The following is a 22,567-nucleotide window of genomic DNA, read 5'->3' as shown; positions in this document are numbered from 1 at the left end:
TTTGAGCGTCTAGTTTCCTGTCGCTTGCACTATTGGGAAGCATTAGATAAAAGAATATTCATCAAGGATATATCCCACAAAGTCAAATAAACGTGCTGGCCACTAATGAAGCTAAATGATAAGCAATTTAAGCATGGTCCAACACATCTTCCCTATACGCCTATACATACTACATACATGTATATGTGGGTATATATATACTCTTTATTCATTCTCCAATATCGTTTTATTTTTTCATCCGGAGGACTGCTACGAGTTCAACCGCAACCATACCAATGAGATACCAAGTAACACCAGCTAGAATAACTTGCAACCACGAGCTGTTAACAACATCAACTAACATAGAGCCACCAACATGTGTTTCAATCCCACCACCACCATTATTTCCAAGTTGTAACCGAACTATAATCGCAGCAACAAGAGCCATTCCAACAGGAACACCCTCTTCATAAGGATTACTAGGTTGAACCTTGTTTGGAACCACAAATTTGTCATTGTATGGGTCCCCTTTCGGTTTCTTGAAAGTTGTACTAGGCGAAGAAGATTCGGGGTCGGGTTTGTTGTTTGATGATTCTGGGAGAGTATACTGTGATGGAGTCCAGTACTCGGATGCAGTGTTTGGTTTTAGTTTTCTGCTCGTTTGTGTTTGTTGTCGGGCAGCTACGGCTGCTTTGAGTTTGTTGATACTTGGTGAGCTTGATTGCGTGCAATTCTCGGCTATTTGCAACAGTTTTTTGCTTGTTTGATCTGCAGGCATTCCTGGAATTGGTGGCTGCCAATATAACCAGTTCGTAATTGATCTGATTGCTTGAATGGCTGACATTCTTGTTTCCCAATGGAGATCTTGCTCCTGATCCACATATTATAAAACCAGAATTAGTTAAAAGTTTAAAATCTGAATTTATAATTGTTATACAACTTATAGGCCGTCTACCTTAGAGCGTTTGGAAGATCCTTTTTTCATGGCTGCTAAATAACTATCTTGGAATCTATCAACATCGACAAAGATATTTGAAACACGTGTACCTACAGTGTTGCCTGCACCGATTCTAACATTACCACGCGGTTGCTTTGACATGAGGAACTCTAATGCTGCAAGTTTAGACCTCTCCACCATCCTAAACAAATACAAAAAAATCAAGATTTTAACAAAATGCAATTTGTTTGTAACAAGTGATCAGATTTATAAGCTTACGAGATGCAATTAACAGGGCATGCTTCTATGGCCTCGTGAATTTTATTTTCAGGATCACCCCATTGAGCTATGACCCGGGCTCTACCATAAACAGATTCGATTGCAAATGTCTTTTCAGCCATTAAGGCGCATTTTAAGCAGCCGACACATTTAACTTCATCAACAAAAACGGCTCTCTGTTCACTCTCGGATCCGTACCATACTGAGTAGATAGGTTTCCCTGTGTAGCCCTTGAAGTCTGCAACCTTAGCTTGTTCCTGTATAAGAAATCAATGTTAATCAGAATAGGAAGATATTGCAAGTAGGGCGTAAACGAACCAAACCAAACAAGGCCTTGTTCATGTTCGTCTGTTAAGCTTTTATCGGACAAGCGAACGGTTCACAAACACCTAACCGAACGAACACAAATGAAAACAAACAACGTTGTTTTTTTATTTGGCTAACCGAGAATGGTCATTGTCAAGGGTTCGGTCCGGCTACAAAGTTTGTGTTGGTGTTTTTTTTTTAATATTCATAATCATATGTAAATTCACATATAAATTAATCAGATAATACGTGTATATTATTGTATTATAGTTAATAATTTTGTTTTAATCTATATTCATATGTTAATTTACATTAAATTAATCAACACACACACACATATATATATAAATTTGTTTTATAGTTAATAATTTTGCTTAAATATATATAATAAGTTAATAAGATTAAAGATGACTAAATAATATAAAAAACCTTTAATGAAAACATTAACGAACATAAGCAGACGCAAATGATAACCTTATCGAACACAATAGAATGAGCATGGCCTCTGTTCATGTTCGTTCATTTATTGTGTCAACAAAGAAAAGTTAGAATTTAAGATTTTAGTTCATAATCAATACATTGAAATTAGTGTTCAACAAAGTGATAGATGTTGCATGCAATTTTCATATATGAAGCAATAATATATAAGATGCAGGAATAAGTATCAATTAATATAAAAGAATGATCGATGAATTGAATAGAATGATACCTTATCATAAGAGAAGCGTGAGAGAGGATCCGATAGAACAGCATAAGCTTCATTGAGAACGATTGCCATATCGTGGCCGGCCAATCCGGCGATATCCGGATGGCACTTCTTTTGGAGTGATCGGTACGCCTGTTTAATCTCCGTATGGTCCGACGAACTGTCTACACCTAGAAGATCGTACAGATCGAAGTCTGTGATGGAATGTCCGGAAGCTGCTGCTTTGCATACCCGAGGAGAGTGATGAGAAGATAATTTTCTAGTTGGTGATGTTCTGGAACTGAAAGGTGTTACTGGTTGTACGATTGATGAGAGGATTACGGTATGCATGTTGATGTTCAAGTCCGGTCCGGTGGAGTGGAGGGAAAGATATTTTCTACGTTCACAGATATTTTGCTCCTCTTTTTTATTTTTTTCTTTCTTTTTCCTTGGCCACTGACCCTATTTATCCTAACCAAAATCACTTTTATAGATATTCATTCAAGCAAGTTTTAAATGTAGATATTCATTCAAGGTTTCTAATTTTCATATTTTCTGTTGAATTTTCAAGTCCTATCATATAGATTTAACCTATATTGTTAACTATAAAAGAAAAATGTATGCGAGTCTTATGCGATTAATTCATATGTAAATTAACATATAAATATTGTTGGATTTAATTACCGAATCGTCCTTAATTATATGTGGCTTGCGGTCAAGGAAGGAGTCTTTGAGTGCAAGTAAAGTTAGTTAAGGATAAAAGATAATTATCAAGTTTGTATTAATTATCTGAATTAATTATTTTATTAGCAATCCAAGTTATAGTCTAACACATATATGTTAGGTTATAAATACCGAGTTATGGTATGAATTGTAATATAAGTTTTTGTGTTATTTTTCTTGGATTAATAAAAAGTATTGGAGAGTTATTCCAAAACCACAATTGTTTATTTCTGTTAATATAAATTCATCTACGTGAATTGGCATCAGAGCTAGAATCAAATCACCTGAAGATCGCAGGAGCAGACCAAGAATCAACCGGGTCTATGTTCAGACGGCGATACGAGGGCTGTTGCTCGAACAAGGGATTGTTCGACTTCAACAGGGTTCTGTTCAAGCAAGTAGGCGGGGTTTGTTGAACCAAGAACTAGGGTTCAATTCAATTCAGTAGAGGCAACAACAGGTGTTTTCAGCAACACGAATTCGTTCTAATCAAACCAAGAACCAAGGGTTTGATTGATACGTGTCAATTTCTGGAGTTGGCCAAGGAGTCGTATAGGGCTGGAACAAGATTCAAGGTTTCTAGTCAAATACAGCAGGCAAAGAAGATCGAATACCATGGGTGACGAAGGTAACAGTAACCGAAACACAAAAGAGAATAGCTCGACATCGTTAATTTGTCTGATGCTAAACTCTACGAACTACACGATTTGGGCAATGAAGTTACGAGCTATCTTTAATGTTCACGGGGTGTGGGAGATGATCGACCCGGGAACGAGTACAGGTGCCAAGAACAACAACATGGTAATTGCTTTATTATTCCAATCGATTCCGGAGGCAATGACCTTGCAAGTGGGGAATCTACTGACCACTAAGGAGATGTGGGACACGATTAAGGCCCGACATCTAGGAGCTGATCGGGTAAGGGAAGCACGACTTCAAACTCTCATGGATGAATTTGATAGTTTGAAGATGAAAGAATCGAGTACGGTCGATGAGTTTGCAAGCCAAATAAGTGCTCTTGCCTCGAAAGCAGCCTCTCTTGGTGAAACAATCGAAGAATCTAAGATGGTTAAGAGATTTCTTAACAGGCTACCAAAGAAAAATTTTATACATATGGTAGCCTCGATCGAACAACTCGTAAACTTGAAGACAGTTGGTTTCGATGATGTGGTGGGACGCTTAAAAGCTTATGAAGAACGGATTAAGGACGAGATAGGTCAATCCGAGGGTCAAGGGAAGTTGATGTTCCATAAAACCGAGTATTCGAACCGTGGTCAGTCGAGTTGCACACCGAGAGGGAAAGGTAGAGGAGGACCGAGTTCACGGGATCATGGACGGAGCCGGGAAACAGGGGAAAGAGGAACGGGTTGGAACCAAACTGAAGGACAGGTGAAGGTAAAGAAGGACCGTTCTCAAATCAAATGTTTTCGTTGTGACGAGATGGGACACTTCGCGTCCTCGTGTTCGGAACGAAGACGAGCAAATCAGGAAGCAAACCTAGCCGAAACAAACCAACCAGCCGATCGTGACCCGAATGGTTATTTAAACCTTCACGAGATTGTTTATTTAAACGAAGAACGAGTCAACTGTAACAATTCGGGTTTTCCGTATCCGTTTATTTTCATTTTAATCATTGTACGAACATTTTCGGATCCTAATCTTTCAATAAGAATTTGCATTTATAAGTATTAAATTTCCTTATGTTCACATTTAGCCCTTCATGATCTAGTTATTATTCATTTCCTATTTTTAACTTAAATAGTTCATAAATGATCGAATTAACAAACTAGAAGGACCGTTATTGCCATTTATGAAACCCCCCCTTGGACGCCGGAGCGCTGCCCGGCCACCCTCAGGCCGACCGCCGCGCGGCGCCGTGGGTGAGCTGCACAGTCAGTTCGTGTTATGTTTTTTCCTAAACTCGTTTAAGGTATGGAATCGTGTATTTTCGGCATATTAACGAGAATTAAGGGCCAAGACACCTCCATATAACTGAGATACATGTTATAATGCGTTTCATAACTATCAAGACCATATCTTTTGATTTCATTCAGTGATTTGATCATAAAAGACTTATTTTCTTGCTTAAACGGGCCAAAAGTCCAAAATTAGTTCGTTTTAGCTTTTATTATATAAACAAGCCATAAACCCCTACCCCAAAACTTTACCTAAACCCTAGCTAACGTACCTCAGCCGTCACCCTCTTTGCCTCTCTCAAATCTCTTCGGTTTTTGGTGATTTGTTGAAGAACCGTTCATTAAACTGTTGACTTTGCATGTTTAACGACCGTTGACTCGATATATCTCATCATTCGTGCATATTCCGGGTAAGTTGTAAACTGATTTTTTGTTCATAAACATCTTCTAGTCGATAAAATTCAATCAATTTCTGAGATTGAAGGGTATTGACTGGTCAATTGCTTTAAAACCCGGTAAAGGGTAAAACAGTCAACAACTTTGACTTCTTGTTTTCTCATACTTCTGGTCGCATTCAATGTTCGGTCCAGAATACTTTTCTTCTCGTAATTAAATTTTAGGGGTTTTGACCAAAACCCGACTCCCGAATCGAAGTTCAGATTCTGGTCAGACTCGGCTCGTTTAAACATTAAAATCGACATAACTCGAGCTATACTTATCCGTTTGGATTGATTCCAGCGGCATTAGATTCCCTTTTACTTATACTTTCATACCGTTAAGGTTCTGTTGGATATCCTCGTTCGGCGCATTAATCGAATACCTCTTATTTAAACTTTAATATTTTAACTAACTCGCTTATTTTAAGGTGAGTTTTGTCATTCCCCCGTTTTCACATATTTTCAAACGTTTTAGGGGCGTATACGTACTTATAGTATTTCATATTATACATATCTCAATCATTAGCAAACGTTATATTGTGTGTGAATTGCTAGACATAAATGCTAATTGATTACCTATTTAATTTGCGCATTCGGAGAGGTCCACCATATTCTCATTATAGTATGATCATACGACTGTCTAGTTTAACCGGCGCCCGTTTCGCTTGGCAATGGTTCGCTTGACACTTTAATTGCTCATTGGTTTGGTTTATTTACAGCTTTATTTACGTTTTGCTATCTTTTCATATTATATATATCATTGCAAAACTAATGACTTGCTCACTCAACATATTTGTTGACAAAACTATTGTATTTTCTACATATATGCAGGTTATCGTTTAAACTGAAGACTTGGAGTTTGGATTGCTAGATGAGACCATAGGCTTTATCAAGAATTATTTCATTCAAGTTTAAATTATGGATTATTTCTTTTATTGTTATGGATTCTTGTTTGATTGACTTGCTATATTTGGATATTTTGGTTATTTGAAATAAAATAATTATTAGATATTGTCACCATTTAATGCATGATAGTTACCTCGAGCTATGAGCAATCATGCTCACCGCCTTGGCATTTCCGCCTTAGGTTGGGGTATGACATCAACCCGAAAAGCTTAGAAGCCAAGAAAGTTGAAGAAGGCACTTGGTATCTCGACAATGGAGCGTCGAACCACATGACGGGTAACCAGTCGTATTTTTCTGAACTCAATAATAATATAACGGGTAAGGTTAAATTCGGGGACGGGTCGTGTGTTGATATAGTCGGTAAAGGAACAATTTTGTTTACTTCAAAAACCAGAGATCACCTGGTTTTATCCGACGTCTATTTTATACCAAGTTTAAAAAGCAATATAATTACTCCCGGTCAAGCAACTGAGAACGGGTGTGACGTCGGATTAAGGAGAATTATTTACTCTTGTACGATGGCGAGGGTAAATTGATGATGAAAGTGTTTCGAACAAGAAATCCGCTGTATACGGTTAAATTAATAATGGGAGCTCCGGTTTGTTTATTGTCAAAATTGGATGATCCGGCATAGCTATGGCACGCGCGGATGGGGCACCTAAACTTCGAGGCAATGAAGGCGTTAGGCACGACAAATATGGTACGTGGAATTCCTTTAATTTCTCATGCTACTAATTTGTGTGATGTATGTTTAGTAGGGAAACAAACGAGCAAACCGTACCCGGACCAAGCCAAGTATCGAGCAACAAAGCCACTCGAGTTGATTCATGGTGACTTATGTGGCCCGATAACACCATCGACACCTGCCGGGAATAGGTATATGTTTCTTATTGTTGATGACCTTTCCCGTTATATGTGGTGTTATCTTCTAAAGACGAAAGACCAAGCGTTCGAGGCTTTTAAGAAATTCAAAGGTTTGATCGAAGCTGAAATTGGCGGTAAAATTGGTGTTTTTCGGACCGATCGAGGAGGCGAATTCACATCAAACGAGTTCAAAAATTGGTGTGAAGATAATGCTATCTGAAGACATCTTACCGCACCGCACGCACCACAACAAAACGGTGTTGTGAAAAGACGAAACCGAACGGTAATTGGGGCTGTACGATGTATGTTAAAGGCGATGCAAGTTCCACAACATTTTTGGGAAGAAGCCGCAAGACACTCAGTTTATATTTTAAATAGATCACCAACGAGAGCCGTGATATCAAAAACCCCATATGAAGCTCTACTCGGTCACAAACCAACAGTCTATCATCTTAGAGTTTTTGGATGTGTGGGTTACATTAAAGAAACCACACCGATTCAAAAGAAGTTAAATGATCGTAGTCGACCGATGGTACATTTTGGAACCAAAACGGGCACGAAAGCGTACCGAATTTACGACCCGGCTCATCGGAAAATTTTTGTAAGTCGGGAAGTTCGGTTTGATGAAAAACAAAGCTGGGAATGGGTTAAAACACAAACCGAGCCAGAACATGAAGAATTTAAAATTGAAGTTGGACCCAGGTTTTATAATAGAAGAGGAGCAGCCCACCGAGTCTTCTGATCACACAGAATCCGCAGCCCAGTCTTCAGCTCGTTTCGGCAGCTCGGTTGCAGCTACAGAATCAGTTAACACGGCTGACCCGGCCCATTCAACACACGAAGAAGATACAGAAGCTGCTGCAGAAAATTAACCAACAATTACAGCCCAAAACAGCCCAGGTTCGGCCCAAAACGCGGCTGAAAATCTGACCTGCAGATCCACCAGAACGCGCGCGATTCCGTTACGATTAAATGATTACGTGATCGAATATGGGGTGGTAAGAGGTGATGAAGTCCATTTAATAACTACCGACGGAGAACTGGGTTCGTATTCCGAAGCGAAAGGAGACGTTAACGGGTCATGAAACAAGAGATCGAATCAATTGAGAAAAATAAAACGTGGTCTCTTGTCGACCCGCCAAACAGTGCAAAAATTATTGGCCTAAAGTGGGTATGTAAGATCAAACGAAATGCCGACGGGACAATCAATAAGTATAAAGCCCGACTCGTTGCAAAAGGTTACGTGCAACAACCCAGGATTGATTTCGAAGATGCGTTCGCACCCCGTAGCTCGACTTGAAACCGTAAGACTTCTTATTGCCCTTGCAGCTAGTAATGGTTGGGATTTACTTCATCTTGATGTTAAATCCGCGTTTTTACACGGCGAGCCCAAGGAAGAAAGATATGGTTTACAACCCGAGGGATTTGAAAAACCGAGGTGTGAGGGAAAAGTTTACAAACTTTCGAAGGCTCTTTACGGTCTAAGACAAGCTCCACGATCTTGGAATACCAAGCTAGACGGGATTCTTAAAGGTCTAAAATTTCAAAGGTGTGAAAAAGAACAAGCAGTTTACAAGAAACACACCCCGAAATCGGTCCTAATTATTGGCGTTTAGTGGACGATTTGGTGGTGACGGGTTCGGATAAGACCGAAATTAACGAGTTCAAGAAACAAATGACGGAAAAGTTTGAGATGAGCGATTTGGGTAAATTATCTTATTACTTGGGGATTGAAGTTAATCAAATGGCGGACGGGATTGCAATTAAACAAGAAGCCTACGCGTTGAATATTTTGAAAGAGGCTAATTTGCAATCATGTAATCCTACTTATTATCCGATGCAACCCGCAGACAAGATGTCAAAGTTCGAGTCAGCACTGGAAGTAGATGCAACGGAGTATCGGCGACAAGTCGGTTGCCTTCGGTACTTGGTTCATACTCGACCCAATCTCGCGTACTCGGTTGGAGTGGTGAGTCGGTATATGCAAAGCCCGAGAGTTCCTCATTCGGTGGCGGTGAAATAGATTATGTGATACATACAAGGCACGTTAAATTATGGCATTAAGTATGGTCGAGGTGGAGCCGGTTTACTACTTGGGTTTAGTGACAGTAGTCACAATATCGATGAAGATGACGGTCGGAGCACCATGGGTCACCTGTAATACTATGGTGATGCTCCCATTACATGGTGTTCTCAAAAGCAAAGTACAGTTGCTTTATCTTCATGTGAAGCCGAGTATATGGCGGCATCGGCAGCCACGGGTCAAGCCGCTTGGCTTCGAGAGTTGTTAACCGAGGTTACTGAAGAGGCTTGCAGAAGGTGGTATTAAAGATTGATAATACGTCTGCCAAAGCACTCGTGAAAAATCCCGTTTTTCATAGTCGAACCAAACATATCAAATCCCGTTTTCACTTTATTCGGCACTGTGTTCAAGATGGTGAATTGGAAGCTGAACATATCAGTGGCAAAGAGCAACGGGCCGATATATTGACGAAAGCTCTTGCAAGAATTAAGTTCAAAGAGATGCGGGATTTGCTCGGTGTTAAAGATCTTCGTGTTCCTGTTCAGAAATTAAGGGGGTGATTGTTGGATTTAATTACCGAATCGTCCTTAATTATATGTGGCTTGCGGTCAAGGAAGGAGTCTTTGAGTGCAGGTAAAGTTAGTTAAGGATAAAAGATAATTATCAAGTTTGGATTAATTATTTGAATTAATTATTTTATTAGCAATCCTAGTTATAGTCTAACACGTATAGGTTAAGTTATAAATACCTAGTTATGGTATGGATTGTAATCTAAGTTTTTGAGTTATTTTTCTTGGATTAATAAAAAGTATTGAAGAGTTTGAAGAAACACTAACCGGACCCCGGACAGATTACTGGTAACCTGGGGGTTGGATAACTGTTTCCCACGAGGGGTTAGACCCTTGGAAGATGGTTCTTCTGATAACCTGCAAAACAGACACCGTGAGCTCGTCACTGAGAAGGGGGGGTTCCTCCTTGTGACCACCCTCCGGCGTGAGAATCAGACTAGATTGCTCTTTAAATATAAAAGTATATTAAGAGATTGCTAGAGCAGATATCAGGTATAATATGATGAGATAAGATGTTCATACCATTGGGGTATTTATAGCCGAAGGTAGGTTTCCAAGGGGTTTAGCCGGCCCAACACGCTACCAACTGTAACCTATGCACGTGCCCTGCCTGTGAGTGGTGGATAGGTAGCGGCTGACACAGAGCAGGCGTGTCGTGCACTCTTCCTCTTCTGCCAACTACAGGCTAGGCACGTGGTATGGCAGGAGTTGGTGGGTAGGCGGCGGCTATTGGTCACAGTGCTGTGGCGTGCTGTCTGCCATGCTGCTGTCAGTGAGCTGTCGCATTCTTGGTCAGATCTTTTGTCTGTACCTCGTCAGGTATCACACAAAAGATCCTCCATCATACGGACTGGCTCATTTAGGCGGGAGTTTTCCCCCTCCCGCCTTTGCTCATTCCTTCAGGTGACACTGGGGAGAGTTAAGTGCCTTGTGCGTGTAGCCATGCTGCGCGGGTGGCCAGTCCCTAATGGCTTGTATCCGAGGCTGCGGGGACAGGCGGAGTCCTTCACCATTGGGAGGCATTTCCTGCGGGACCAGCTTGCATACTGCGCGTAAGGACGTCATGTCTCCGAGCATGGTTGGTTCTGCGGAACCAGTTGGTCTTTGCGCAGACGTCCCTGTTTAAGGTGAGTCTTGCGGGTCCAACTGGGCTCTGCTGGGACCTACCTCTTCAAGTCCCCCCAGTCCAATGTTCGTCTCATGCATGTTTAATAAAGTGAGGTGAACTTTTGGACTTAAGCAGAGGGTTTTGAAAAGGGTTTTTGTAAGGTTTTCCATGGGGATTCTTCCCGCGGAAGTCCTTGTCACTTGCAGAAATGCCCGAGTTTCCTGCTTGGTCTTTGGGTATGATGCGGGTAGGTCTATAACCTCCTCGCAAGTCGGGAGCGTTGAGTCCTACTTGTTTAGATTCTCCATGAGGTTTTGGTGGTTTTGAACATAGTGATCAATTATGTTAAAACCACCAATTCCATCCTAGAGCTTCAAACAACGTAGTTCTCGACGTTCCCGCTATGCGGGGATGTTATTTCCGTTTCCGCAAGCATTGCCCAGAAGATCCTTCTTGGTTTCAATTCCCAGCGGAGCGCTAGGCATGTGAAGGGTTTTGCCTTAACACTGTACCAGCGCTCGTCTTACGGTTACTTTACTTCCAAGGTATTCCTGGCGTCAATTCCCTGCGGGTGTTAGGTATGTGAAGGGTTTTGCCTTTACACTGTACCCGCACCCGTCTTATAGTTACTTGGTTGCCGAGGAATATTTGGCTTCAATTCCCTGCGGGTGCTAGGTATGTGAAGGGTTTTGCCTTTACACTGTACCCGCATCCGTCTTACGGTTACTTGTTCACCAAAGTTTACTTGGCTTCAATTCCCTGCGGGTACTAGGTATGTGAAGGGTTTTGCCTTTACACTGTACCCGCATCCGTCTTACGGTTACTTGTTTGCCAAGGTTTTACTTGGCTTCAATTCCCTGCGGGTGCTAGGTATGCGAAATGTTTTGCCTTCACACTGTACCCGCATCCGTCTTACGGTTACTTGTTTGCCAAGGTAAGGGGTATTTTCCCGCTTTTTTTTTTTTTTTTTTTTTTTTTTTTTTTTTTTTTTAATCTTGTCTTCAAATTTTAAATTTGAAATTTGAAGAGTTGGTAGATGGATAAGAACAACCCAATACCTCAAACGTCGTGTGACGGTTTCTTCTGACGGTGTCAGGACGTGCCAGAAGTTATGGCGACATGACATTATGTGGTCATTCCAGTTGCTTTTTCAGGCGCGTGGGCACGGGATTTCGGGCGCGTAGTCTCCATATTGAAGCTGATTTTTTATTCGTGTTTACCCCAGCCATGGTTCCACACGCACCTGCCTGCCTGCTTAGCTTTTATTTCGCCACGAGGTGCGCGAGCGTCCCATCTCTGACGAATGTTTTGACCATGTCTTTTACGTCTATGCATTCTTCAGTGTTGTGGCCTTTTGTTCTGTGATAGTCACAGTACTTGCTCCGATCAGCATCGTGACGATGTCGGATTACTGGAGGCTTTGGCCATGGGAGCTCTTCAGTAGCAAATATGTCAGTGACGCTTTTGGTAAGTGGCGTCCATCTGGAGTTCCGGTGCAGCTTTACATTATCCCTTTCACCCAATCGGTGCTGTAAGCCGGATGAGGTGTCAAAGTTTACCCTTGACTGCCAAATGCCTTGCTTCCGTTTTTTGTTCAATCGGGCGGTGAGGACGTTGTCCTCTCTCGTCCTCTGGGTGTAAAGGTTTGTGCTCTGCGGAAGGTCTCTACCCAGTTGCTTCTCCGTTTCCGCATAGCGTTTGGCTGCTGTCATGATGCCATCCCATGTGGATGGCATTCCATCTTTACCCGTTAGGGTGCGGATAAGCTCTGGGTCCTGCGCGCCCTGGATGAAGGCTGCGCGAACAAGGTCCTCGCTGATATTGCCCAAACTTAACTTCTTTGAGTTGAAGCGAGTGATGAAGTTTGGCAGAGATTCATCTTCTTCCCGTATGCATTTGAGGATTGTCCATTGCTCCTCGGTATACTTTCGCTGCTGGCTGAAGTGTTGGCTAAACTTCTGCTGGAAGTCTGCCCAGTCGTAAATGTGGTTAACCGGTAAACGATCAAACCAAACCCTAGCAGTCCCCACCAGCGTCATTTGAAACATGTAACACCACGTGGGTTCCGTCCAGTTGCTGACGGTTGCCCCTGCTATGAACCTGTTCAAATGGTCGTCTGGGTCAGATATACCATCATAAGTGCCTATGTTGGGCATTTGTTTGGCACTTTTTGGGGCAATTGCTTCCGCAATGTCCCTTGCAAATTTGGACGTTCCCGCATTTGCAACGTTCGGTCTGAACGTTTTGGAGAAGTCTCGTGAACTTCCACCTGTATTTTTTGGTTTGAAGGCTTGTCCAAACTGCCTTTTCGGTTGGGGTTCCGTTTCCTTACGCTTCCCTTTCGCCCTGTGGCGAGGGTTTACGTCGGAGTCGGATTCCTCCGAGTCAAAGCATTCGAACTCGTCGGCCTGTTGCACGGAACGCAAGCGTTCGTCCAACTCAGCCTGGAATTCCTTTTGCCGTGTTTCCGCCCATGCCTTAACTTCATCAAGAGTTTGGTGGGGGAGCCTTCGTTTCTCAAACTGGGTATCAGTGGACCTCAGTAGACGATCTTTTACTGCACTTGCCCCAGCTTGAGTAACTGGGGTAGTGTTCGTAAAATTTGCTTCACTTGGCCCGACTTGGGTAGCCGGGGTAGTGTTTGTAAAAACTGTGTTGCCGGTGTTCTCCCCAGTAGCTGGAGTTGTGGTTACCGGAATTTCTCTAACCATCTTTGAAGTTTGAAAAAACTGGAGAAAAATGTAGTTCTAGCTTTATGCACGGATGGCGCCAATGAAGAAACACTAACCGGACCCCGGACAGATTACTGGTAACCTGGGGGTTGGATAACTGTTTCCCACGAGGGGTTAGACCCTTGGAAGATGGTTCTTCTGATAACCTGCAAAACAGACACCGTGAGCTCGTCACTGAGAAGGGGGGGTTCCTCCTTGTGACCACCCTCCGGCGTGAGAATCAGACTAGATTGCTCTTTAAATATAAAAGTATATTAAGAGATTGCTAGAGCAGATATCAGGTATAATATGATGAGATAAGATGTTCATACCATTGGGGTATTTATAGCCGAAGGTAGGTTTCCAAGGGGTTTAGCCGGCCCAACACGCTACCAACTGTAACCTATGCACGTGCCCTGCCTGTGAGTGGTGGATAGGTAGCGGCTGACACAGAGCAGGCGTGTCGTGCACTCTTCCTCTTTTGCCAACTACAGGCTAGGCACGTGGTATGGCAGGAGTTGGTGGGTAGGCGGCGGCTATTGGTCACAGTGCTGTGGCGTGCTGTCTGCCATGCTGCTGTCAGTGAGCTGTCGCATTCTTGGTCAGATCTTTTGTCTGTACCTCGTCAGGTATCACACAAAAGATCCTCCATCATACGGACTGGCTCATTTAGGCGGGAGTTTTCCCCCTCCCGCCTTTGCTCATTCCTTCAGGTGACACTGGGGAGAGTTAAGTGCCTTGTGCGTGTAGCCATGCTGCGCGGGTGGCCAGTCCCTAATGGCTTGTATCCGAGGCTGCGGGGACAGGCGGAGTCCTTCACCATTGGGAGGCATTTCCTGCGGGACCAGCTTGCATACTGCGCGTAAGGACGTCATGTCTCCGAGCATGGTTGGTTCTGCGGAACCAGTTGGTCTTTGCGCAGACGTCCCTGTTTAAGGTGAGTCTTGCGGGTCCAACTGGGCTCTGCTGGGACCTACCTCTTCAAAAGATAATTATCAAGTTTGGATTAATTATTTGAATTAATTATTTTATTAGCAATCCTAGTTATAGTCTAACACGTATAGGTTAAGTTATAAATACCTAGTTATGGTATGGATTGTAATCTAAGTTTTTGAGTTATTTTTCTTGGATTAATAAAAAGTATTGAAGAGTTATTCCAAAATCACAATCGTTTATTTCTGTTAATATCAATTCACACCTACGTGAAATATGAATGTTAAAAGATAAAAAACACCAATACAAACTTTTTGTAATTGGACTAAACCATTGACATTGACCAGTTTTGAATAGCCAACTCAAATAAAACATTGTTTGTGTTCATGAACTGTTCACGAACAAATTCATTTTTTTAATGAACGAAAACGGACAAGAAATTTCGTTCAATTAGGTGTTCGTGTACGTACCACACGTTTGTTTAATAAAAGCTTAAAGGATAAGCATGAACAATGCCTTGTTCGGTTTGGTTTGTTACGGTCCTAATTAGAGAAGACACGTACAGGATACAAAAGAATTTCACACATACACTTAGTTGATGGTTAAATGAGTTAATTACATAGATGATTAATGAATTTCACACATACACTTAGTTGATGGTTAAATGAGTTAATTACATAGATGATTAATGTGGTTTTGATTTCAAGTTTTCAAAAGTTTACTTAAGGTTTCCACTCATTTTAGTTCTCACACTAAGGTTGGTCGCTATGGGCGCGGTAGGGGGAGGATTGGGGCGCGGAAGAGGAGGGAACATCGCCGGGGGGCGCCTTCAAGGCGGGCGCTGAAGGGGCGGCTATGGAGGGGAAGGCGGGCGCGGAAAGGCTGGTGATGGGGGGCCCACCCCAACGGTACAAAATAGAGCCGTTAAAAAAAATAAAATTATAATTAACATTTCTATATAAATTCAAACCTTTTTCTCCATTTTACTTAAACAACTTTCATATTCACATCAAATTTAACCATCTTCACACCAAATTTAACCATCTTCATAACTTTCATCTTCACACCAAATCATGAATCCTAACTCGAACCCGAACCCGAACTCAAACACGAACACGAGCTCAAGCTCAACACCGAACCCAAAACCGAACCCGAACCCGAACCAAAACCCGTGGGATCCGAGTTGTATGTGGCGGGCTAGTTTGCTCACAAATAACGTCGACCTTAGCAACCCGTTCTATGCAAACCAATAAGGACTGATGATTCCTCCACCGATGCCACCGTTTACCCCCGATATGTTCTTTCGAGCGCCAATGTCGTATACATCCTCGCAAGTACCACAAACCCAAATACCCAAAACGAAAGTCCGGCGTCCAAAAAGAAGTCATAAAAAAAAGAACCTGGGTGACGTTCGAACAACCGAAAAGGTCTAACGACAAATGTGGGAAGCGGACGAGGAAATGGCGTTAGCGTTAGCGTGGATCGACTCTTCCGAAGACTCGATTGAAGGTATATTATAAAAATATTTATATGTTTTCCATGTTATATATCTTTTTTTGTTTACTAATACTAAGCTTTTATATGTATCGAAGATGACGGCAAACATTCGCCGGAGTTTTGGGTACAAATACTCACCAAGTTCTTTGCTTTAATGGGTCGCGTAAAGTATCGCGGGAATGATTCCGTCTACAACAAATGGAAGTCATTACGCACAAAAATAACCGACTTCACAGGCGTTCACACCCGCGTTGTGAACAACAAAAAAAGTGGCATAAGCGATGCCGATGTGTTGGAGGCCTGCTTAAAACAATACAAAGCCCTTTATAAAACAGATTTTAGCATGTTGGATATTTGGAGACAATGCATAAGCTCGCCAAAGTGGCATCTGGTCTCGACATCATCACCACCGCGACTGTCCAAACGGTTAAAGACAACGTCTACTTCGGCCAATCAATCGCCGTCTCAGCCCATGTCCGATGGTCGTTATCAACTTAATCTAAACGAGTTGGATCCGGAATTAATTTTTGACGAACTGGATGAGTTGCCACGGCCGGTTGGAAGAGATAAAGGCTAGAGGTGGAGGATCTCTGTCAGAACCACATCATCTAAGAGTTCCGACATGAGTTTGCATCTTGAAAACTTGGAGGTGAGGCTAGCCGAGATTGCCAACATTAAAAAACAAAAACAGGAAGGCCTCTTGAAAGTGCACGAAGAAAGAAAGGCGATGCTTGCGGAATACAAAGCGATGCACTTGGAGCGAAAGAAACAAAAGGAATTCGAGCTCATCTCAAAAGATCTATCGCATCTAGATCCTATGTCGCGGGCGGTGATGGAAAAAAGAAAAGCCATGATATTGACCAAATATGCAAACGAGGACGACGACGAACATTAGTTATATTTTTTTATTTGTATGTTTTTTATTTTTATTTGTAGGGTTTTTATTTTTATTTGTATTGGTTTTTTTATTTGTATGTTTTTTATTTTTATTTGTATTGGCTTTTTTATTTTATGAAAAAAAGAAAAAAGGCTAGGCTTCAAAGCCCCTTCACCATAGAGGGGCATTATGCCCTAGGGCTTCGATGCCTCCAGTGCCTATATGGCGCTGACGTGGCACTGTGGAGGGGCTTCGAAGCCCCCCACCATAGCATACAGCCTAACCAGCAATAAAGTTTATATCGAACCAATCTCATGCATACACTTTGGTAATAAGTAAAAGAACTAATTACACGACACGAGTCACGATTTAATTAGTAATAGATCATACATCCAAAACTTCACATTAATTTTACAAACATTGATCAATATATATCCACAAACAGGTATAAAGTTTGGGCCTGGTTCAGCAGCCCATAGAGGTTTATGGCTGGATCTGAGTCTGAGTAAAGGTCACTGAAACATTATGAATTTATATTGTGATTATACATGTTATTAAACATAATATCTAATAAATTAAACTTCATTCTTGTGCGCACGCAAAGTATCAATTAGTTCAAAAGTTGACCACGTATGCTGCTTGCTTATTCTACAAGCTTGGCCCGGTTTGAACTTGGAACATCAACATCAGCCTCCAACATTGACTTTGACTATCATAGAATAAAGCCAATACACTTTGCCAGATGTCTACCAATATTCTTGGAGGTTTGTACAATTTGTCTAATTGCTTAAAATAAAGTTTTAATAACAAAAGCTACACATATAAATCCTTATTTAGAAGAAACCAAACCATCTCATTTTCCAAGAACATAGACAATGACATGTATAAAGAAATTTGCACTCAGGTTGTAAAATAGGCAGAAAAAAGTCGGTTTGGTGAGTTTAATCTGAATCCAAATGCGTGTTAAGTTTTTCCAATTTCGAATTTGCAAAAACAATGCCATAACACTTTGGCTTTTCATAAAAGAGAAACAAAAGATTGCTAAAATACTCAAGAATCACTTAAACTCGCCTGGGTGGTATTTATTGTGAACTGAAAATAAGTTCTTGATACATGAGTAGAGCAATCACACAAGACCCCTCTGTTTAAACACCTCAAACATTGCAGATCCAATCTTTGCTGGTGATTCCACAACTGTCACACCAGCTTCCTTTAGGGTCTTGATTTTGTCTTGTGCTGTACCCTTTCCGCCTGATACTATAGCTGCAAGTTCAAAAAAGATATTACTTGAGCTAAAATCAACCTTCTTATTACATCAAAAAGGTTATAATTGTTATATAATATAGTCAATGAAGAAATACCTCCAGCGTGACCCATACGTCGACCAGGTGGTGCGGTAAGTCCAGCAATAAAGCCAACAATAGGCTTTTCTGTCCCACTTTCCTGTTACCATATAAACAAATTTTAATTAATTTCACTTGAAGTCATCATTATAACATTATTAAGATCAATTCACTGAATTCTATACGAGTGTGGCGTATCTAACCTTAATGAGTGCAGCAGCATCTTCTTCTGCGGTACCACCTATCTCACCAATCAGAACATTACCTGAATAGCAAATGGCGAATATTGAGCAATAATTTAAAGGGAAATTTGACCTGCAAGGCTGTAAGTTAACATAATTGCAGAACAACACAAGTACTTTAAGGTGACTGATGGAGACAGCAACTACACGAAATTCCTAAGGCCACAATACCATGTAATGACAACCAAATATCAATACGTTTTAGACTTAACTTACCTTCTGTCTGAGGATCATCAATGAACTTCTTCATGCAGTCAACAAAGTTCGTCCCATTGAAAGGATCTCCACCAATGCCTACACAAGTAGATTGGCCTAGACCAACAACAGTCGTTTGATAAATCTATAACAAAGTGAGACAGAGCATTCAGAAAATTTCATAGGATGCTTTTTAATTCAAATTGCAAAGTAGCAAACAGTTTCAGCTCACACCAATGCCTTTATAAACATGATATCAATGCCATAGAAGCATAAATTTTGGTTGTTGCCTTTATGTAAATATTTTTATACGAAGTAGAAGAAACTATTCAAAAGGGATGAGGCGATGAGCAAACTGCCTTAAAAATTTTCAAGCATATAAGTTTCTCTAGTACTATGCTATCAATTTTGGTGCTATAGCGGTTATGGACATGCAGCAATATATCAGTCGAAATATCGGTTCCGATAATATCGGCGATATTTACTGATATTTTGCCAATATTTTACTACCACTATATTGGTCTTATCACAAAGTTTATCGATTGAAAAGTTTTTTGCCCAAAATGACCAGCTTTACTACCCCAGGACCATACCCGTTAAATTTTTTGGCCCAGAACCCATATCCATTCATTTTAACCCTAAACCCTATCGCATTTGATGAATAAACGAGTGAACAACGACCTCATCCAGTCGATCGCTCCACCCCGCCAATCCTCCACCTTACCATCCAGGTGATTAGTTACTTCTCCAATTCATCTCATCCAGTCATTTAGTTTGTTAATTGTTAGTTTTGGGTTTTGACTTTTGATTTTGCTATTAAAATTTGATAAGGTTTAGTGTTTTATATTTTATTATATACATAATATATAAATTTCGCATGATATTAAAGTTACTGCTATCACACCGCGATAACTGATATTTCAAATATCAGTCCTTGACCGATATACGCTATTTTTCTGCATTAACTGCATAGCTCTAAGCCTCTAATACTATCATGAGCCTCATAAGCGTAAATAAATTATAAGTTGATGGGGTAATAAATTAATAATAACTCAAAATAACATCTCACCGCTTCATATTTTAGCGTGCCGGACCGAGATACAATGCCAATGCGCCCTGGTTTGTGAATGTAACCAGGCATAATTCCAATCTTGCATTCTCCGGGCTTAATAATACCAGGACAGTTAGGACCAATTAACCGAGTCTTTGACTGCTGAAGAAGAGCAGCCTTTACCTTAACCTGTATGCATACGTAAGGTTAAAGACAGTTAAGATTACTCTTACAGTTGACTCACAAACAAATACTAAATACATAGATAACAAAGATTAATCTAAGCAAATAAGAGAAATGCAGCTTACCATGTCATGTTGTGGTATTCCTTCAGTAATGCAAACTATTAAATCCAGTTCAGCCTCCAATGCCTCCATGATTGCTGCTGCCGCAAATGGTGGAGGTACATAAATTACAGATGCATTAGCCTTGGTTTCAGCTTTAGAATCTGCAACCGAGTTGAAAACAGGGAGCCCCAAATGCTCTGTCCCACCCTTCTTTGGGGTAACTCCACCAACCTATAAAACACCAGCAATTTCTAGCTTTTGTACCTCCATTTCATGTATTTATAAGTAAAACGTTGGTTGGTGCATTATGTTAAGTTTAAAAATTTAGAGCCGAAAACTGACCTACTATACGATATAACCTAACCGGTTTCGGTTATGGATTTTTATCGGTTTCGGTTATAAGTAAAAGCCGAACTGATATTTGCTCACCCCTAAATTCATGACTTTCAACACACTACAGATTGCAGTGAACAGCATAGCATCACCTTAGAAGGCACACATTCAAAAAAAGTTGATTACAATAATATTTGAAAGTTAAAACACTCTTCCATAATTCCTGATTGATATTAGTTAATACACATTTGCAGGATCATAATGGATGCAACATTTCATACAAAATACAGGTAAATTGACTTGTTCCACAAGTTTCCTCTGTTTGCTAGGGTTAATTTTAACACAAAACAGTCATTTTACAGATCAGCGAACAATCTAAACCCTAGATCAAGACGAGATCAAATGAGGTATATAAAGTGAGCGTGCGTAATTATACCATCTTAGTGCCGTATTCGATGGCTTGCTCGGTGTGGAAGGTGCCATTTTTGCCGGTGATTCCTTGGCAGATGACGCGAGTGTTCTTGTCGACGAAGACAGCCGGTGGCGAATGAACGAGACTGAGAGATCGAGAGTTTTGATGAGAGATTAGCGATGAATCTAGCGGCTTGTCGAGACATATTGATTGACTGACTGACCGACTGCTGCTTCAAATCTCTCGTCCGCAAAGACCTAATACCTAATGGAGGGAGACGATTATTATTATTTTATTTTATTTTAAGGAATTAGAGAATTATTATGAATCTCGGTCGAGTCGGGTTATGATGAATGTACCAATGTTTTTTTCTAACGGGTCGGGTTTAAGCCCGGTATACCGGTTTAACTCAAATCGATTTCTACCAAACTGTTTAGATACGGTGCCCCCACTTGTGGCAAAAAACGGTTTGACCATATAACACAAAACTCGATTCAAACTGCCATTTTGTATACCCGAACCAATTTTAATGGGACCCAAAATGATTTTTTTAGGTTTGAATATTCTTCTACAAATGTGTTTATATAATTGTCATTTGACATAAACTTGATGCTCAATTAAGTTCATCATTGATTGTTCGAAGACGCCAATGATTATTTGGTTTGAATATACTATAATGTGATGAAATCATTAACAAGTATGATTGAAGATGCTAGCTGATATCTTGATACTTTTTCTGCTTATTTAAATGCTAGATACTCACATTATGTGAGACTTTGTTTAGGTCACTTGATTAAATGCTCACGTCATTCTTTGATTTAAATAGTAGGTTAGATCTCATGTTACATACGGATAGAAAATATATGTATGTATGTGTGTGTGAGTGTGAGTGTGAGTGTGAGTGTGTGCGCACGCACGTGCGCATACGCGTGTGTATTATATGCATTTTAACGAATTGTAAACGTCAGATAATTTAGCATTATTATTATTATTATTATAAGGTATCGCATTATTAGTTTAATTAAAAGAACCCAACATACAAAAACAAATAGAGAAAAATAATAATTTAAAACATAATTCTAAGTTATGCCACATATTTCTAACATATACCATGAAATAAAAAATACATATTAGTTAAAACTTCATCATCTACTAAAGTCATGTGTTATAAACTATGAAGCGTAAACATTTATATGTTGTAAGATAAGTTGTGTGTTATAAAAAAACTATTTTATTGAAATTATAAAACATTTAAGTACACAACATAAAAATGCTAAAAATATGAATATAACAATGATATATAATTATAATTTTTATTAAACCGTGCGTTTAATAAAGCAACAATATAATCCAAAGCTCGTGACTTAAACCACCATTTCAATCCAAACATCCAATTCAAACGTTCATAAATAATTTACCAAAATTCAAAAAAAAAGATAAAAATAAAAAAATAACAAAGTCTCAAAATTTAAAAAATTAAAACAATTAATTGTCTTTATTATTCAATAAATGATGATTATAACAATTTATTTTGATTCTTTAACTTATAATTTAATGTTTAAAATTAATGTCTATATTAACAAGTAGAAATTATATGAATGAAAACTTGAGTAGTTGGAAACCTATGTGGACATTCTAGTTGAATGTCATGTGAAAACCTTGTATTGCTTTAATATTATAGTAAGATTATTATAAGGTATCATATTGTTATTTTTATTAAAATAACCCAACATACAAAGACAAATAGAGAAAAAAAGGATTTAAAACATAATTATAAGTTATGCCATATATTTCTAACTTATACCATGAAACAAAAAAGACATATTAGTTAAAACTTCATCATCTACTTAAGTCATATGGTTTAAACTATGAAACGTAAGCATGTAGATGTTATATACATTTTAACGAATTGTAAACGTCGGACAATCTATTATTATTATTATTATTATTATTA

General features: G+C 40.0%; 3 protein-coding genes and 1 pseudogene across 3 annotated transcripts; 2 read left to right on the top strand and 2 right to left on the bottom strand.

The window, feature by feature from the left end:
• Positions 1-226: 226 nt before the first annotated feature.
• Positions 227-2,537, bottom strand: LOC143558166 (chaperone protein dnaJ C76, chloroplastic-like). Its single transcript, XM_077047062.1, has 4 exons — positions 2,211-2,537; positions 1,196-1,452; positions 935-1,118; positions 227-850 (listed from the first exon to the last, which is right to left on the bottom strand). The coding sequence occupies exons 1-4, from the start codon at positions 2,535-2,537 to the stop codon at positions 227-229; spliced, it is 1,392 nt and encodes a 463-aa protein (XP_076903177.1).
• Positions 2,538-3,524: 987 nt separating this feature from the next.
• LOC143558165 (uncharacterized) lies at positions 3,525-4,601 on the top strand. Its single transcript, XM_077047061.1, has one exon. The coding sequence runs from the start codon at positions 3,525-3,527 to the stop codon at positions 4,599-4,601; it is 1,077 nt and encodes a 358-aa protein (XP_076903176.1).
• Positions 4,602-15,815: 11,214 nt separating this feature from the next.
• LOC143558164 (glutathione S-transferase T3-like) lies at positions 15,816-16,450 on the top strand. Its single transcript, XM_077047059.1, has 2 exons — positions 15,816-15,885; positions 15,969-16,450. The coding sequence occupies exons 1-2, from the start codon at positions 15,816-15,818 to the stop codon at positions 16,448-16,450; spliced, it is 552 nt and encodes a 183-aa protein (XP_076903174.1).
• Positions 16,451-17,734: 1,284 nt separating this feature from the next.
• Positions 17,735-20,824, bottom strand: LOC143558149 (succinate--CoA ligase [ADP-forming] subunit alpha-1, mitochondrial-like; annotated as a pseudogene).
• Positions 20,825-22,567: the final 1,743 nt, after the last annotated feature.

Source organism: Bidens hawaiensis, unplaced genomic scaffold (assembly GCF_021521415.1).
Source record: "Bidens hawaiensis isolate Kalapana, Puna unplaced genomic scaffold, B.hawaiensis_p1.1 tig00019341_1, whole genome shotgun sequence".
NCBI lineage: Eukaryota > Viridiplantae > Streptophyta > Magnoliopsida > Asterales > Asteraceae > Bidens > Bidens hawaiensis.
Note: the sequence above shows the minus strand (reverse complement) of the source record. Positions and strands in the feature narration are given on the sequence as shown.